This window comes from Mobula hypostoma, chromosome 1 (genome assembly GCF_963921235.1).
Source record: "Mobula hypostoma chromosome 1, sMobHyp1.1, whole genome shotgun sequence".
NCBI classification, from domain to species: domain Eukaryota; kingdom Metazoa; phylum Chordata; class Chondrichthyes; order Myliobatiformes; family Myliobatidae; genus Mobula; species Mobula hypostoma.
In genome coordinates, this window is record NC_086097.1 from 237,042,387 (window position 1) to 237,060,173 (window position 17,787).

At 42.6% G+C, this 17,787-nt stretch overlaps 1 protein-coding gene across 1 annotated transcript in view; it reads right to left on the reverse strand.

Moving 5' to 3' along the window:
• Positions 1-17,787, reverse strand: part of csmd3b (CUB and Sushi multiple domains 3b) — a 2,345,756-nt gene that overhangs the window by 94,266 nt on the left and 2,233,703 nt on the right. The window contains exon 56 of the mRNA XM_063066157.1: positions 3,765-3,947. Within this exon, the coding sequence (XP_062922227.1) occupies positions 3,765-3,947 (183 nt within the window). The remainder of the gene's footprint in view (positions 1-3,764; positions 3,948-17,787) is intronic.

Below are 17,787 nucleotides of genomic sequence, written 5' to 3' on the forward strand. Positions count from 1 at the left end.
CAACGACTTTATCCGCTCAGGGGATCTCCCATCCACTGCTACCAACCTTATAGTTCCCACACCCCGCACTTCCCGTTTCTACCTCCTACCCAAGATCCACAAACCTGCCTGTCCTGGCCGACCTATTGTCTCAGCTTGCTCCTGCCCCACCGAACTCGTTTCTGCATACCTCGACACTGTTTTATCACCCCTTGTTCAATCCCTTCCGACCTATGTTCGTGACACTTCTCACGCTCTTAAACTTTTCGATGATTTTAAGTTCCCTGGCCCCCACCGCTTTATTTTCACCATGGATGTCCAGTCCTTATATACTTCCATCCCCCATCAGGAAGGTCTCAAAGCTCTACGCTTCTTTTTGGATTCCAGACCTAATCAGTTCCCCTCTACCACCACTCTGCTCCGTCTAGCGGAATTAGTCCTTACTCTTAATAATTTCTCCTTTTGCTCCTCCCATTTCCTCCAAACTAAAGGTGTAGCTATGGGCACCCGTATGGGTCCTAGCTATGCCTGCCTTTTTGTTGGGTTTGTGGAACAATCTATGTTCCGTGCCTATTCTGGTATCTGTCCCCACTTTTCCTTCGCTATATCGACGACTGCATTGGCGCTGCTTCCTGCACGCATGCAGAACTCGTTGACTTTATTAACTTTGCCTCCAACTTTCACCCTGCCCTCAAGTTTACCTGGTCCATTTCCGACACCTCCCTCCCCTTTCTAGATCTTTCTGTCTCTGTCTCTGGAGACAGCTTATCCACTGATGTCTACTATAAGCCTACTGACTCTCACAGCTATCTGGACTATTCCTCTTCTCACCCTGTCTCTTGCAAAAACGCCATCCCCTTCTCGCAATTCCTCCGTCTCCGCCACATCTGCTCTCAGGATGAGGCTTTTCATTCTAGGACGAGGGAGATGTCTTCATTTTTTAAAGAAAGGGGCTTCCCTTCCTCCACTATCAACTCTGCTCTTAAACGCATCTCCTCCATTTCACGTACATCTGCTCTCACTCCATCCTCCCACCACCCCACTAGGAATAGGGTTCCCCTGGTCCTCACCTACCACCCCACCGGCCTCCGGGTCCAACATATTATTCTCCGTAACTTCCGCCACCTCCAACGGGATCCCACCACTAAGCACATCTTTCCCTCCCCGCTTCTCTCTGCATTCCGCAGGGATCGCTCCCTACACAACTCTCTTGTCCATTCGTCCCCCCCATCCCTCCCCACTGATCTCCCTCCTGGCACTTATCTGTGTAAGCGGAACAAGTGCTACACATGCCCTTACACTTCCTCCCTTACCACCATTCAGGGCCCCAAACAGTCCTTCCAGGTGAGGCATCACTTCACCTGTGAGTCGACTGGGGTGATATACTGCGTCCGGTGCTCCCGATGTGGCCTTTTATATATTGGTGAGACCCGACGCAGACTGGGAGACCGCTTTGCTGAACATCTACGCTCTGTCCGCCAGAGAAAGCAGGATCTCCCAGTGGCCACACATTTTAATTCCACATCCCATTCCCATTCTGACATGTCTATCCACGGCCTCCTCTACTGTAAAGATGAAGCCACACTCAGGTTGGAGGAACAACACCTTATATTCCGTCTGGGTAGCCTCCAACCTGATGGCATGAACATTGACTTCTCTAACTTCCGCTAGGCCCCACCTCCCCCTCGTACCCCAGCTGTTACTCATTTTTATGCACACATTCTTTCTCTCACTCTCCTTTTTCTCCCTCTGTCCCTCTGAATATACCTCTTGCCCATCCTCTGGGTCACCCCCCCCCCCATCTTTCTTCCCGGACCTCCTGTCCCATGATCCTCTCGTATCCCCTTTTGCCTATCACCTGTCCAGCTCTCGGCTCTATCCCTCCCCCTCCTGTCTTCTCCTATCATTTTGCATCTCCCCCTCCCCCTCCAGCTTTCAAATCCCTTACTCACTCTTCCTTCAGTTAGTCCTGACGAAGGGTCTCGGCCTGAAACGTCGACTGTGCCTCTTCCTATAGATGCTGCTTGGCCTGCTGCGTTCACCAGCAACTTTGATGTATGTTACTTGGAGTACTGTGGGTAGTTTTAGTCTCCTTATTTAAGAAAGGATGTGCTGATGTTGGAGAGGGTACAGAGAAGATTCACTAGAATGACTCTGGGAATGAGAGGGTTAACATATGAGGAACGTTTGTCCGCTCTTGGACTGTATTCCTTGGAGTTTAGAAGAATGAGGAGAGACCTCATAGAAACATTTCGAATGTTAAAAGGCATGGACAGAGTGGATGTGGCAAAGTTGTTTCCCATGATGGGGGAGTCTAGTATGAGAGGGCATGACTTAAGGATTGAAGGGCGCCCATTCAGAACAGAAATGCGAAGAAATTTTTTTAGTCAGAGGGTGGTGAATCTATGGAATTTGTTGCCATGGGCAGCAGTGGAGGTCAAGTCATTGGGTGTATTTAAGGCAGAGATTGTTAGGTATCTGAGTAGCCAGGGCATCAAAGGTTATGGTGAGAAGGCAGGGGAGTGGGACTAAATAGGAGAAAATGGATCAGCTCATGATAAAATAGCGGAGCAGACTCGATGGGCCGAATGGCCGACTTCTGCTCCTTTGTCTTATGGTCTTATGGTCTATATCTTTTTGAAAATACTGGAAATTTTCTTTTCACTATTTTTGCTAATTTTTTTAAGTTTGATTTTCGATGCAACTAATAAACACCCTTGCACTAAAGTGCTAAGCAACTGCAGTCATTTTTCTTTCAATCATAACCCACATATCTAATGCCTGTAAAGGCCTATAAAAAAGCAAATCTCAAGGTAGTCATTGGTGTCATATACACACTTCAGAAGTTCAAAGTTCAAAGTAAATTTATTATTAAAGTACTGAACTGTCACCATTTAGACCCCTGACATTCATTGTCTTGCGGGCAATCACAGTAATTCCATAGCACACAAAACACAACAGAATCAATGAATGACCACACCAACTGTGACTTTGACTTTGTAATTTAATTCCATGTATTCACGCTGTTAACATAATCATTAATAACCTGAGTTAACAAAAACCTATGAGTGAGCCTTTTCAGTTCAATCAGCCTCTGTGTTTCAGGCATGTTCCAGTTGTTCTCTACCCTTTGTGGCTCTGCTTACTTATTTGGTCTTTGCTATGGAACAGATCTTACATTAAGTCACAAGACTGGGATATTTTTGACTGTTGATCTCCAGGATGCAATGCTGACTGTGACTCAAACAAAAGCTGGCCAGTTGCAAATTATCCTGAAGCGGAAGTGCTGGATAGACAAGGGAAGCAAGAATTGTTGACAAGGCCTGTCTCCTTCTTAATATTATTTCGATACCCACGTTGAACCTGCCTTCTTATGATCAAAACATATTAATGATTATTGCAATATTGTCTGAAAGTTCATCAGAGAATGACAAACACCCCAAACTTTCCTCCAATCATCTTGAAATTATTCCTTCTTGTTTGATGTTGTGATGTTAGCCGAGCTTGGCAATTAGCTTGCACCTCTTGTATTAGCCGTTCCTGCTCGGAGAAAAAGCTCTCTGACTATCTACTCGATCTATGCCTCTTATCATCTTGAATACCTTTATCAAGTTGCCTCTCATTTTTCTTCGCTCCAAAGAGAAAAGCCCAACCTATCTCAATGAGTAGATTATTTGGGAATCTAATGCCCTTTCTTACTTTATAACTGGTTTTATATTTCTCTTTTCAGAATGTGGGAAGGACTACAATTACTTGGAAGACTTTATTAAAGGGATCTGCCTTACCTTTGCACTCTGGCTGTTTCCCTGACCAGGTGCTATTGGAAAGACAAGCTCGTTCAGCAGAGCCATGCAGAACATATCCCGTGAGACAAGAAACGCGCACAACACCCTTAACCCGGAATTCACTCTTCTCTCTTGAACCGTGTGCTGGAATGCCAGGGTCACCACATTTTCCCACTGTATCCCCTGCAAAATAACATAAAATCAAGATTAAGAAATTTTTATAAAAAAATTAAAATATTCAATAAAGGAAACTAACATGGTTATAAATTTAGCATCAGGGCAAGGAATCAACATTCTTTTTCATTAATTACCTTTGCATATACTGCTAACATCCAGTAACACAACAGTGTATCTCCATTCTGGAATTGGTTGAAAACACATAGCAATTATTGCCTAAAATTTATCCTCCGTAGCTAGAGTCTCATGGTTATGTCAATTCTGACATTACATCTTCCTCAAATGGATTTTAACTCCCTTTCAATTATGCATCTTTTTTCACGCTGCATAAATATATCTTGTTTAAAAGCAATCTCTTCAAAATATGCAAATTATAAAAAAAGTCATGGGGAGTGTATAGAACTCCCTGCCAGGGTGGTAATAGAGGTAGATGTATTAGGGTCATTAAGAAACTATGCAGGAGGGATGGGTTGATCTTAGAGTACGTTAAAGGTTGGGCACAATATTGTGGGCCAAAGGGCCTGTATGTTGTTGTTATGTTCTGTGAGAGAAACCTGACACCATTCAATAGACTTGTATCGGGGTTGTAGAATAATTTCATGATACTATGATCCTCGGAAAGATCGAGTAGATTGCTCAGTTTGGGGATTAGATATAAAATGATGGCCGCAATTATTTCATTTGTGAGTTTGTAAAGTCTTATCTGAAAGGTCACGTTAGGGTGCTTGGTGTAAAATCTGCAAAGAATTTCATATCAAAGCATTGCAGGGTAAATGGCCCATTAAAGTTCAAAGGAAATTCCCAAAGTTTAAAGTAAATTTATTATCAAAGTACATACAGTATGTGTCACCATACACAGCACTGCAATTTATTTTCTTGTAGGCATTCACAGTAGAACAAAGAAATACATTAGAATCAATGAAAAATTGCGCACTGAGGGTGGAGGAGCAATGCTTTATATTCTGTCTGCGTAGCCTCCAACTGATGGCATGAATATCAATTTCTCCTCAGGTAAAAAAATAAATTTTCCCTCTATTCCTGTTCCTCCTTCTATTTCTATTTCTCCTATGGTCCACTCTCCTCTTCTATCAGATTCCTTCTTCTCCAGCCCTTTACCTTTCCCACCCACCTGGCTTTACCTATCACCTTCCCCTACCATCCCCCATCTTCTTATTCTGGCATCTTGCCCATTCCTTTCCAGTCCTGATGAAGGGTCTTTCTTGGCTCAAAGCCTTGATTGTTTATTCATTTTCATAGATGCTACCTGATATGCTGAGTTCTTCCAGCATTTTGTGTGTGTTGCGAGAAACTATGAAGACTTACAAACATCCAAATGTGCAAAGAAGCCAACTTGTGCAAATACAAAAAAGCTAATAATAACAATAACCTAATAAGTAAAATTAATACTGGGAACATGACTTGTAGAGTCCTCGAAAGTGAGTCATTAAGATCTAAAATATCAGTAGGATCTTTATCTTCTTTAAGAATTAAAGAAATAGAGGCCTTATAATATCATGCAAAAAGAAAAGCAACTTATTGAAAGTTAACAATTATTTCCGTTGAAAATAAAGAATGAGAATGAATTAAACACTGATTGCATACATGATATAGTTAATTATTTCCATTCTCATTTTGAACTTTCAGAGGGTGACATTATTTGAAAGACATGAGGGATTCTGTAGATACTGAAAATCCATAGCAATACACAAAAAACATACACTTGTCTCATCATTAAAATGTTCCCATAACTATGGACACACTTTCAAAGACGCTTCATCATCCGTTCTCGATATTTAATGCTTAGTTACTTATTATTATTGTTTCTTACTTTTCTACTTGCACAGTTTCTAACCTTCTGCCCTTTGGTTGAATGCCCTGGTTGGGCGGTCCTTCATTATAGTTATTATAGAAAACTATCTATATTATTCTGTTATATTATTATTATTCCATAGATTTATTGAGCATGCTCACAAGAAAATGAATCTCAGGGTTGTATATGGTGACATATATGTACCTTGATAATAAAATTTACTTTGATCTTTGAAAATACTGTGGGCCAAAGTTTCATTGAGGGAGGAGAAGATGGCGGCACTACGCAGCTCGCAGCAGCAACTCCCTTGGTGATGTCTGTTATTTGTCAAGTAGGGTGCCGTGCACAATCCTGATTTGATGGAGACGGACGTGAGAGTATGGAGGAACATCTGGTGAAACTTCTGAAATGCCTGCTTCGCTGCTGCTGCTACTGTGTGGTCCAGAATCTCCAGAGGGGAAGGCCCCGCGTCCTCGGCTTTGCTTATTGCTTGGTGGCTGGGGCGGGGTCGAAGTGCTCGGCAGAGGATGGCGCTCCGAGAGGCTGTGTCGGAGGGGCTGGTCGGAGGCTTGAAGTTTTCAGACAGACTCAAGAGTCCGCTGCGGTCGGGTGCTTCCAATGGTGCTGCATCGGCGAGTTTGCGGCGCTTGGAGGTTCATGGCAGGGAGAGTTCCTCCCTTCTGCCGCCTGCGTGAGATGATGAGGCTATCGGGACTTTGAGTCTTTTTTTTACCATGTCCATGGTCTGCTCTTTATCAAATTATGATATTGCTTTGCACTGTTGTAACGACATGTTATAATTATGTGGTTTTCTAAGATTGTCCTGTGTTTTCTTGTGTTATCATTCCGGAGGAACGTTGTATCATTTTTTAATGCATGCATTTCTAAATGACAATAAACAAGGACTGAGTGGCCTCATAATCTAATGTAATCTAATCGAATACTGGAGGAACTCAGCAGGTCAGGCAGTATCTATGGAGGGAAACGAACGGTCAGCATCTTGGGAAAAGGCTCTTCATCAGGACTGGAAAGAAAGTGGGGAGATAGTCTATTTAAACAGGTGGATGAAGAGGTGAAGCAAAAACTGGCAGGCAATACGTGGATCCAGAGAGAGGGGTGAGGGTAAGAGGCAATAGAGTGAAAGGGAGAGTGGGAATGATGTAAGAAGCTAGGAGGAGATAGGTGGAAGTGACAAAGGGCTGGAGAAACTAGGAGATGATAGGAGAGAACAGTACACCATGGAATAAAGTGGAGGAGGTGATGAGGAGAACCAGAATGAGGAATAAATGGCTAATGGGCAGATTTAGAGGGCACAGAGGAAAAGAGATGGGATGATGGGCTCGATGGGATAAGGAAAATAAAGGGGCAGATGGGAGTGGTACCTCCAGTAGGAAGTTAAAGAAGTCAATGTTCATGCCATCTGGTTTAAGACTATTCAGGCAGAATGCCTCAAAAGGGCAACATCTATCATCAAAGAAACCCACCATCTAAGCCATGACATCTCACAACTACCATCAGGTAGCACATACATGAGCTTGAAGTCCCACACCATCGGGTTCAAGAACGGCTACTTCCTTTCAAACAGACTGCTCCTGATGCAACCAACAAAAACCTAATCACTACAGTTTAGTAACACTGCGACCATTTTGACCACCTGATTCTAAAATCATATTTTTTTTGTTCTAGTTGTGTTTTTCTTGTAAATATTTGTGTTTGATTAATTTCAATGTAAATATTTTGATTAACTTATGTTTTTTCTTGTGAATACTGCTAATATGATGTAATGTCCCCATGATACTGCTGCAAATAAATTTTTCATTTCACCTGTGTATGCAAGTTCAACTGACAATAAATTCAGCTTTGACTTGAATTTGTGTCTAGCCTCAGCTTGGTAGAAGCGGAAGCCTTGGACAGACGTATCAATATGAAAATGGGAAATGGAATTAAAATGGCTGGTCTTCAGAAGATCCTGGCTGGTATGGGATGAAGGTGCTTGGCATTGTGATCCCCTAACCTGCGTTGGGTCTCACTGATGTAGAGGAGGCTAAACTGAGAGCACTGGATGCAATAAATCAATAAATGTAGTACTGTGCAAAAATTTTAGGCACTAGGGTGTCTAAGACTTTTGTACAGTACTGTATTTATCAATGTGGAGCAGAGAACTAGTTGGCAAATCAGGCGGGAACAAAGGATGTTGGGACCGGTCAGGGTGGAGTAATATGGGAGGGATGTGAGACAGGTGGCAGAGGAGGAGTGCCAGGGGCGGAGATAGCATGAATGCAGATATACACAGCCCTGAGGCACCAGGCAAGGTCATTCGATTTCAAACAATTGGTTTATTGATTATTACAGAACGTCTCACTGGATTACCGAATGCTGAAAGGACTAGATAGGGTGGATGTGGAGAGGATGTTTCCTATGGTGGGGGTATCCAGAACTAGAGGGCACAGCCTCAAAATTGAGGGGCAACCCTTTAGAACAGAGGTAAGGAGGAAGTTTTTTAGCCAGAGAGTAGTAAATCTGTGGAATGCTCTGCCATAGACTACGGTGGAGGCCAAGTTTATGGGTATATTTAAGGCAAAAGTTGGTAGTTTTCTAATTGGTCAGGGCATCAAAGGATATGGTGAGAAGTCAGGTGTTTGGGGTTGGGTGGAATCTGGGATCAGCCGTGATGGAATGACAGAGCAGACTCGATGAACTGAATGGCCAACTTCTGCTCCTATGTCTTATGGTCTCTTTCTGTTCCCTCTCCTCTCCCTTCCTAACCATCATTCTCCACTCTGCCCTCTTCCCACTCTCAGTCCACAATGGAGACCCATATCAGAATCAAGTTTATCATCACTCACAAATGTCATGAAATTAGTTTTAAAATTCTACAGTACTGTGCAAAAGTCTTTTGCACCAGAGCTATATATTGTGCCTAAGACTTTTGCACAGTACTGTAAAATTTACTTGGAAGAACAGAACTTTGTTTGAGACGTTCCTCAGTCAAGGCAAGGATACTGAGTATATTTATCAATCTCACTTATGCACATTGCTGATAGCACAACTGCTACCACTCTAATTCAAAACCACTTTTGTAATATTTCAGCGAAGTGTGCTAACGTAATATAGATGTAGTTTGAGGAAATCTGTTCAAGAGGAAGATACGCCGCACGAAAACAACTTCCACAGAGAAAAAGTGGCAGTTGAGAAAGGTGAAACTGAGCAACCAGAAGACCCAACCACGAACCACAGCCACCTATTTGTCTTGTCCACACTGCGTCAGAATATGGTCTCTATAGTCACCCGAGGTCCCACGAATAGACAACCCCTGAGGAGAACATCACCCCCGACTCGAGTGATCGCTCTACTACCACTACGACGACTACTCCTACTACTACAACTAGTACTACTATTAATATACTATATAAATTCACGACTTACATGCATTGATTATGATTATATGATATATTGATAATATGATCTAAAATGTCCGTAACGTTTTTAAATATTCAGGCCACATTAATCAGAAATCCGTTTGCATTAACAATTTCCCTTCAGTTAAATGACTTCCTTTGCATCTTTCTTAATATGTAAATTACAAATTTAATGGAACTATATGTATGCCATGTTTTTTTCATTACAATTGTTTGCTGGAGTCGAACATTCTCTCGTGGAGTAAGTCTCACATAAAGTAAGTTAATGCCTGTAAATAAACTCACAAAGGAGGCTGCCAAAATCACTGCTTCCTTTCAGGATGCTTGTGCAAACAAAGCAAGTCAAACTGTCTCCAGGAATCTGAACCTGAAGCATTAAGCCGTTATCTCCTTGAAAAATGTCGTACTCTTGTAGCTTCAAAGGAAATATATGTATTTAAAAGTTAGTAGTGACATTCAGATGTTATTTCCATTTGTTCAGAATAGGAAACATGATAATTCTTATTTTTGCCTGTCAGTTTGATTTTGCTGTGAAATGCTGAAGTAAAGACAATGAAACCACTGTCACATGAAAGCAGACTCTATTCTTTCAGTAGCATCTCAGCAGAAGTGTCAGGTAAACAACTCACAATTAAGTTTTCAATGGATTGGATGAAGGTTCATAGTTCAGAGTCAATTCATGATCAAAGTAGGTACATGACATCATACTCTACTCTGAGATCCATTTTCTTTCAGGCATTCACAGTAGAACAGACAAAAATTACACACAAAGACCGACAACCAATATGCAAAGGAAAACAAACTGCACAAATACAAAATAAACTAATAATAAAAATATAAATAATACTGAGAACGAGTTGTAGAGTCCTTGAAAGTGTGTCTATAGGTTGTGGAATCAGTTCATTGTTGAGATGAGTGAGGTTATCCATGCTGGTTTAGAAGCCTGATAGTTGAGGGGTAATAAATGATCCTGAACCTGATGGTGTAGGGCTAGAGGCTCCTGTACCTTCTTCAAGATGGCAACAGCAAGAAGAGAGCATGGACTAGATGGTGGGAATCCTTAATGATGGATGTTGCTTTCTTCTGGCAGCTCTTCGTGTAGAAGGTGGCAATAAAGAATAGAATTTCACCTTTGGTCATAGAGTCATAGAATAATATAGCACAGCAAGAGGCACTTCAGTCCAACTACTGACCACCTGCTAGTCCTAGTTGCCCCCATTCAGTCCTCCAAACTCTTCCTTTCATTGTATCTATCACTGCTGTAGTGCTTTTATACTTTTATAAAAGCATTTTTACCAAGTACTTTTATATTTAAAATAAGGGCCAGCATTCCATTATTCTTCCCTATTATCTTCTGCAATTGTGTGCTATTTTCCTGCATTGCATACATCTTCCTCATTCTGTGCCGTGGTTGTTCTTGGCAAATTTTTCTACAGAAGTGGTTTGCCATTGCCTTCTTCCGGGCAGCGTCTTTACAAGATGGGTGACCTCAGCCATCATCAATACTCTTCAGAGTTTGTCTGCCTGGTCGCATACCAAGGACTTGTGAAATGTACCAGCTGCTCATACAACCATTCACCACCCACTCTCATGGCTTCACATGACCCTGATCAGGAGGCTAAGCAACTGCTACACCTTGCCCAAGGGTGAGCAGAGAGAAGGAGGGCCTTGTACCTCCCTTGATAGAGATGTATCTCCACCCCGCCACCCAGTTACATATATAAGGGCCTTTAAGTCACTTTGTACTGTGGCTTTCTGAGGATTTCCTCTATTTTAATTTATACTCTGATCTTTTATTTTTACTTCCAAAAATGAAAAATATCACATTTTCCCCATATACTTGATTTGCCAACTCTCTGCTCAAACACACCACGAAGTGTCCATAAACTTTATCTTCCGCTCAACTTTCCTTCTCACCTATTTTAGTGTCATCTGCAAGTTTTGTTCCTGTGCAATCATTTACTTCCTCCAACTGTGAGCAATGTAATCCCAATTCAACTTGGTGGTATCTCAATGGTCAAAGAATGTGAACATTTTATCTACTCAGTGCTTGCTAACTGTTAGCTAATCTTTCTGAGCTAATCCATGCCAGTACATTATCTAAACACCATGAGCCCTTATTTTGAGCCATTTCTGAGCCACGCAGATTCCACAGCCAAGAAATTGGACCGAGGGCTCTACTGTCCCAGGAGCCTTCAGGAATTTCTCATGCCTTATCGACCCTTACCAAATTTTAGTGATGCACCAAAGACACCATCCTATCTAGATGCATAATGGCTTTGTTTGGCAACTGCACTATACACGACAGCAAGAAACAGAAGAATTGTGGACATAGGCCAGCACATCAGGGGAACAAGCCTCCCCTCTGTTGACTCTGTTTATACTTCTTGCTGCCTCAGTAGAGCAGCCAGCATCATCAAGGACTCCACCTGCCTCAGACATTCTCCTCCCTTCTCTTCCTTCTCCCGTTAGGCAGCAGATCCAAAGGCTTAAATGCACATGCCACTAGGCTCAAGAACAGCTTCAACCCCACTGTTATAGGACTATTAAATTGTTCCTAGTACAAAAAGATTTATTCTTGAGTTCTCAACCTACCTCATTATGATAGAAACATCGAAAACCTACAATACAGGCTCTTCGACCCACAAACCTGTGCCGAACTTGTCCTTAACTTAGAAATTACCTAGGGTTACCCATAGCCCTCTATTTTTCTGAGCTCCATGTACCTATCCAGGAGTCTCTTAAAAGACCCTATCGTATTTGCCTCTATCACTGTCGCCGGCAGCCCATTCCACGTATTCACCACTCTCTGTGTAAAAAAACTTACCCCTGACATCTTCTCTGAGCCTTCTTCCAAGCATTATGCCCTCTCATGCTAGCCATTTCAGCCCTGGGAAAAAAGCCTCTGACAATTCACATGATCAGTGCCTCTCATCATCTTATGCACCTCTATCAGGTCACCTCTCATCCTCTGCCGCTTCAAGGAAAAAAGGCTGAGTTCACTCAATCTATTCTCATAAGGCATGCTCCTCAATCCAGGCAACATCCTTGTAAATCTCCTCTGCACACTTTCTATGGTTTCCACATCCTTCCTAAAGCGAGGCGACCACAACTGAGCACAGTACTCCAAGTGGGGTCTGACCAGGGTCCTATATTGCTGCAACATTACCTCTTGGATCCTAAACTCAATCCCACGTTTGATGAAGGCCAATGCACTGTATGCTTTCTTAACCACAGTCAATCCGCGCAGCAGCTTTGAGTGTCCTATAGACTCGGACCCCAAGATCCCTCTGATCCTCCACATTGCCAAGAGTCTTACCATTAATACTATATTCTGTCATCATATTTGACCAACCAAAATGAACCACCTCACACTTATCTGGGCTGAACTCCATCTGCCACTTCTCAGCCCAGTTTTGCATCCTATCAATGTCCCACTGTAACCTCTGATAGCCCTCCACACCATCCACAACACCTCCAACCTTTGTGTCATCAGCAAATTTACTAACCCATCCCTCCACTTCCTCATCCGGGTCATTTATACAAATCATGAAGTGTAGGGTTCTCAGAACAGATCACTGAGGCACTCCACTGGTGACTGACCTCCATGCAGAATATGACCCATCTACAACCACTCTTTGCCTTCTGTGGGCAAGCCAGTTCTGGATCCACAAAGCAATGTCCCCTTGGATCCCATGCCTCCTTACTTTCTCAATAAGCCATGCCTGAGGTACCTTGTCAAATGCCTTGCTGAAATCCATATACACTACATCTACTACTCTACCTTCATCAATGTGTTTAGTCACATCCTCAGAAAATTCAATCAGGCTTGTAAGGCACAACCTGCCTTTAACAAAGCCATGCTGACTATTCCTAATCACATTATGCCTCTTCGAATGTTCATAAATCCTGCCTCTCAGGATCTTCTCCATCAAATAACCAACTTACCAACTTACGATCTTGCACTTTATTGTTCACCTGCATTGCACTCTGCCTGTGGCTGTTACACATTAGTCTGCATTGTTATTGTTTTACCTTGCTCTTCCTCACTGCACTGTGTAATGATTTGATCTCAATGAACAATAAGTGAGACAATCTTTTCACTGGATTTTGGTTCGTAACAATGATAAACCAATTCTGATTCCATCCTATCAATACTACTGGAATGGCAAATAGAATGACTATTCTATTCTGATTGACACTTCCTCAAAAAATTCAATAAATTTGTCCTATATAGTATAAGGTGGGATGGTAGCTTGGTGGTTAGCACAATGCTTTACAGTACAGGTGTCCCGTGTTCAATTCCTGCCACCCTACTGTAAGAAGCTTGTACGTTCTACCCATGACTGCATGTTTTCCTCTGGGTGCTCCAGCTTCCTCCCACAGTCCAAAGACATGTAGGTTAGTTGGTCATTGTAAATTGTCCCACGATTATGCTAGGATTAAATCAGGGTTGGTGGGCAGTGTAGCTTGAAGGGCCAGAAGGTCCTACTCTGTACTGTATTTTAATTAAAAAAAATAAATGTGGTGTTATTCAACTGAGCTTCTAGGCCGAGTAGTCCATTGAAACTAACTAGCAACATCACTGAAAAGCCTTTGCATTCCATAACAAAATGAGTCATCTATTTGTAACACTACAAAGATAGCAGTACACTGAACGGTAATATCCTCATTTTGTATAAGGTCATTTAAACACGCAACATAATAATTTTTCACAATACGCCTCTCATAAGTGCACTATAATTGTCACCACGATCGCAACTGCCAACATCACACAATGGGTAGGAGTATAAACTCGCAGAGCTTTGGACATCAAAGTCGGGTTTGATTATTTCCAGAAAAGGACTTTTTATGTCTCTCTTGTAGGCATCAATTGCATGGGATGTTTTTTTTAGTGTGATACATGGAGATCTGCTCTTGAAGTGCCTGTACATGAATTGGCACTGTGATCGCACTCCAGTGGAGTGCTCTGCAACATTAAACTCTGTCCAAACGACAAAAGTAGTTGTGTTTATATAATGCACGATCAATCGCTACCTGATAAATGGCAAAGGCTCAGCAATGTGGCCACTAGCATTGGCATTCAACATGATAGGTGAAGCAGAAATAAAATTACATTTAACTATATTGAGGCCTGAGGGCTTACACTGTCAAAGGCTCGCAGGGGATAAAGTACAGCAGACATGATCCAAATGTTTAAAGTGCTGAGGGAAATAAATAATGCTAATGAAATGAAGATATTCAACACAACACAAAAGGCCTAGAACATCCACCCAAAATTACATGAATGGGATCTCATTTTCACTATTGACGTCCACCTTGTTTCCTACTTCGCTGTGTTCTTTCCCATCTCCAGCTCCATCCCCAGGGTGGGGATATGTTTCTACCAAAGGAGGTGTGAGGCTCTCCTTACCCCTGCTAGCTTGCAAGTCACCCTTGGGCAAAGTGTAGCACCTGCTTTGTTCCCCCCACCACTCGATCAGGGTCATGTGACGCCACGGGAGCAGGTGGTGGATGGTTGTGTGAGCAGCTGGTGCCTATCACAAGTCATGGTTATGCGACCACTGATGCCAGGCAGACAGTCTCTGAAGAGTATTGATAATGGCTGGGGTCACCCGTTTTGTAAAGACACGGCCCAGAAGTAGGCAACATTTCTACACTTCTGTAGAAAAATTTGTTAAGAACAATCAAGGCCAATGATCGCACACGTGTTACGGCACAGCACATACTGATGATGATGATGACTCCCTTGGTCCATCTCCCCTACTTATACTGATGATGAAGATGATGACTCCCTCTGTCCATCTCCCCTACCTATACTGATGATGATGATGACTCCCTCGGTCCATCTCCCCTACCTATACTGAAGATGAAGATGGTGACTCCCTCTGTCCATCTCCCCTACCTATACTGATGATGATGATGACTCCCTCTGTCCATCTGCCCTACCTATACTCCCTGCTTCTCATTTTCTTGTGACCTTCTTTACCCTTCTGACACTCTGATTTTAAACACAGCTTGGCTTGGGAGTCAAGAGGGAAGAACCTGGCTTTGAATGTCTGTCTACAACAGGAGGAAGATGATCTCAACTAGAAGGAAAGACACTGCTCAATAAAACATAGAACATGGAACTCTACAGCAGAGCACAGGCCTTTCGGCCCATGCCAACCTTTTAACTTACTCTAAGATCAATCTAACCCTCCTCCATACCCCTCTATTTCCTGTCATCCATCCGCTTATTTAAACGTTTCTTAAATATCCCTAATGTATCTGCCTCTACCTCCGATTTCAGTAGTGTTTTCCATATACCCATCACACTCTGTGTCAAAAACATGCCTTTGATATTCTCCCCCATCTTTTCCCCCAACCACCTTAAAGTTATGCTTGTCTGCATTAGCCATTTCCGCCCTGGGAAAAAGTCTACGGCTATGCACTCAGTCTATACCTCTTATCTTGAACACCTGCATGACGTCACTTTCATTCTCTTTTGTTCCAATGAGAAACGTCCCAGCTCACTGAACTCATCCTCACGAGACACTTGAAGAAATGTGAAGATGCCTCAGTGCGCTCCAGGACAGAGCAGGGACAGTGGTACATAGAGCAGGAAAGAGGAACTGAGGGAAAATGGGGTGAGGAGGTTTTAGTTAAGATCATGGTGGTTGGATGGAGGGATAGATAAAAGGAAGAGAGAGAATAAATGGGAAAGGAAGTGAGAGGGAGTCAAGAGGAAAGAAGAGGGAAAAGTTGAGGAGAGCATGAACAGAGGAGGAAATGAGAGGACATCAAACAACCGGAAACAGCAGAGGAGCTGGCCCTTATGGGGACGATGTGGTGCAGCATCCAAGTTGGAGTCAAGCTACCCTGCTGTCTTCACTCAGCAGAAGACAAGCCATATTGTGCTTGACTGCAAACTGCAGCCACATTCATTATCTCAGGATCTTAGACTGTATTTTTTTGTGTGACTGCACTTTGTTGATATCTTAAATGTGCTTGCTATCTTACTGTATGTGTGCTACATGTGCCTTGTGCTGTGTATGAGTGTTCGTATGGTGTTTTTCACCTTGGCCTAACCTGAATACACCAAAAGTAGATGACTTTCTTAAGCACTTTAATTAATGTGACTAGACTGAAGCAGAGCGGTCTAAGAACTGGGAACGCCATCTGTGTTTTAGTTGCTTTAAATATCTGAAGCTGAGTACCATGCAGCATTCATGAATACAGTGAAGATCATTTCAGGAAACCAAACGCAAATTGAGAAATTGTTAAGAAATGCTTGCATGTCTGTTTCTAATTGTGTTTCTTCTTGTAAGAACTGTGTATAATTTATGTCCACTGCACGTTTTTCTTGTGAAAGCGACTCATACAATGTTATGTACCAGTGATGCTGCTGGAGGTAAGCCTTTCATGGTCTGCTGAAGGCATTTGGGAGATCGAAACCTAAAGGTTGATCGGAAGTCCGTAAATCGAAGCCCAATGACAAAAGCTCTGGGTCTGGAAGTCTGCGAGTCCGCTGGGAATGTCAGCAGGGGCCTGTTGTCCATGAGCCTGCTGGAGGTCTGTCTCTTTGGTCTGTGAGTGGGCTTGTTTCACTGTGGTTTCTTTGCTGTTTGCTGTGTTGTTCTGCTGAGGATTGCAGGCATGCTATGTTGGTGCGTAATGTGTGGCGACACTTGTGGGCTCCCCCCCCTCAGCACATGCTTAGGTTGTGTTGGTTATAAATGCAAATGATGCATTTCACTGAATGTGTCACAACGCTTTTAAAAAGGGGCATTTTTTTGTCAGTTAGTAGGTGGACCGTTTTTTCTCAGTGTCACCTCATGCGTATACTTTGTCCTTGGATTGTTTACCTGTTGCGTTTAATTGTTTGTCTTTGCACCAGCTCTGGGTTTTCACTTTGTTTTGCAGGTGTCTCATTTGGGATCATGGGGATTGTTAAACTCTCCGTGTACTTATCACTTTTATTTCATTTGGGATAATTTAATTAGCACGTTGTTTTCAATGTCCGGAATTCCTACATGCTCCAGGGTGTATTTCTGGGGGGCATACCAACATTCTGTTGGGTCATTGTGGTTCCTTGTCGGGTGCAACTCTGACCGAGTTCTTCTGTGCATTATCGGTGATTTCTGTTCATCAAGATTCTGTTTAGTTTGCCAGAGCTCTTGTTAGTTTTTCAAGTTAATTTATGTAAAAATCTTTAGTTTTGTTTGAATTGCCGAAGACTCTGTGATTCCTGCACTTGAGTTTGCCAGTGATCCTCACAGTATGTTTTGATATACATGTGATAAATAAATGAATCTGAATCTGAGTTGGGACCTGAGGTTAAAAGTTCCTCACACGTGGGCCTAAGTTCTTCCTTTTATTTTTATATAAAACGGTCATTAAATTACTAATCCGTGATCAATCTAACCCTTCCTTCCTACACACTATAACTCTACTTTTTTCTTACATCCACATGCCTATCTAAGAGTCTTTTAAATGCCCCTATTACATCAGACTACCACAGACCTAATAAACAAAACTTTTGGTTTACAGAGCAGTTGTCCTCCCTACATGACTGTACTGAGTTGAATCATGGACCACCTACTGTTGGCACCTGAAAGTCCTGGAACAACACCAT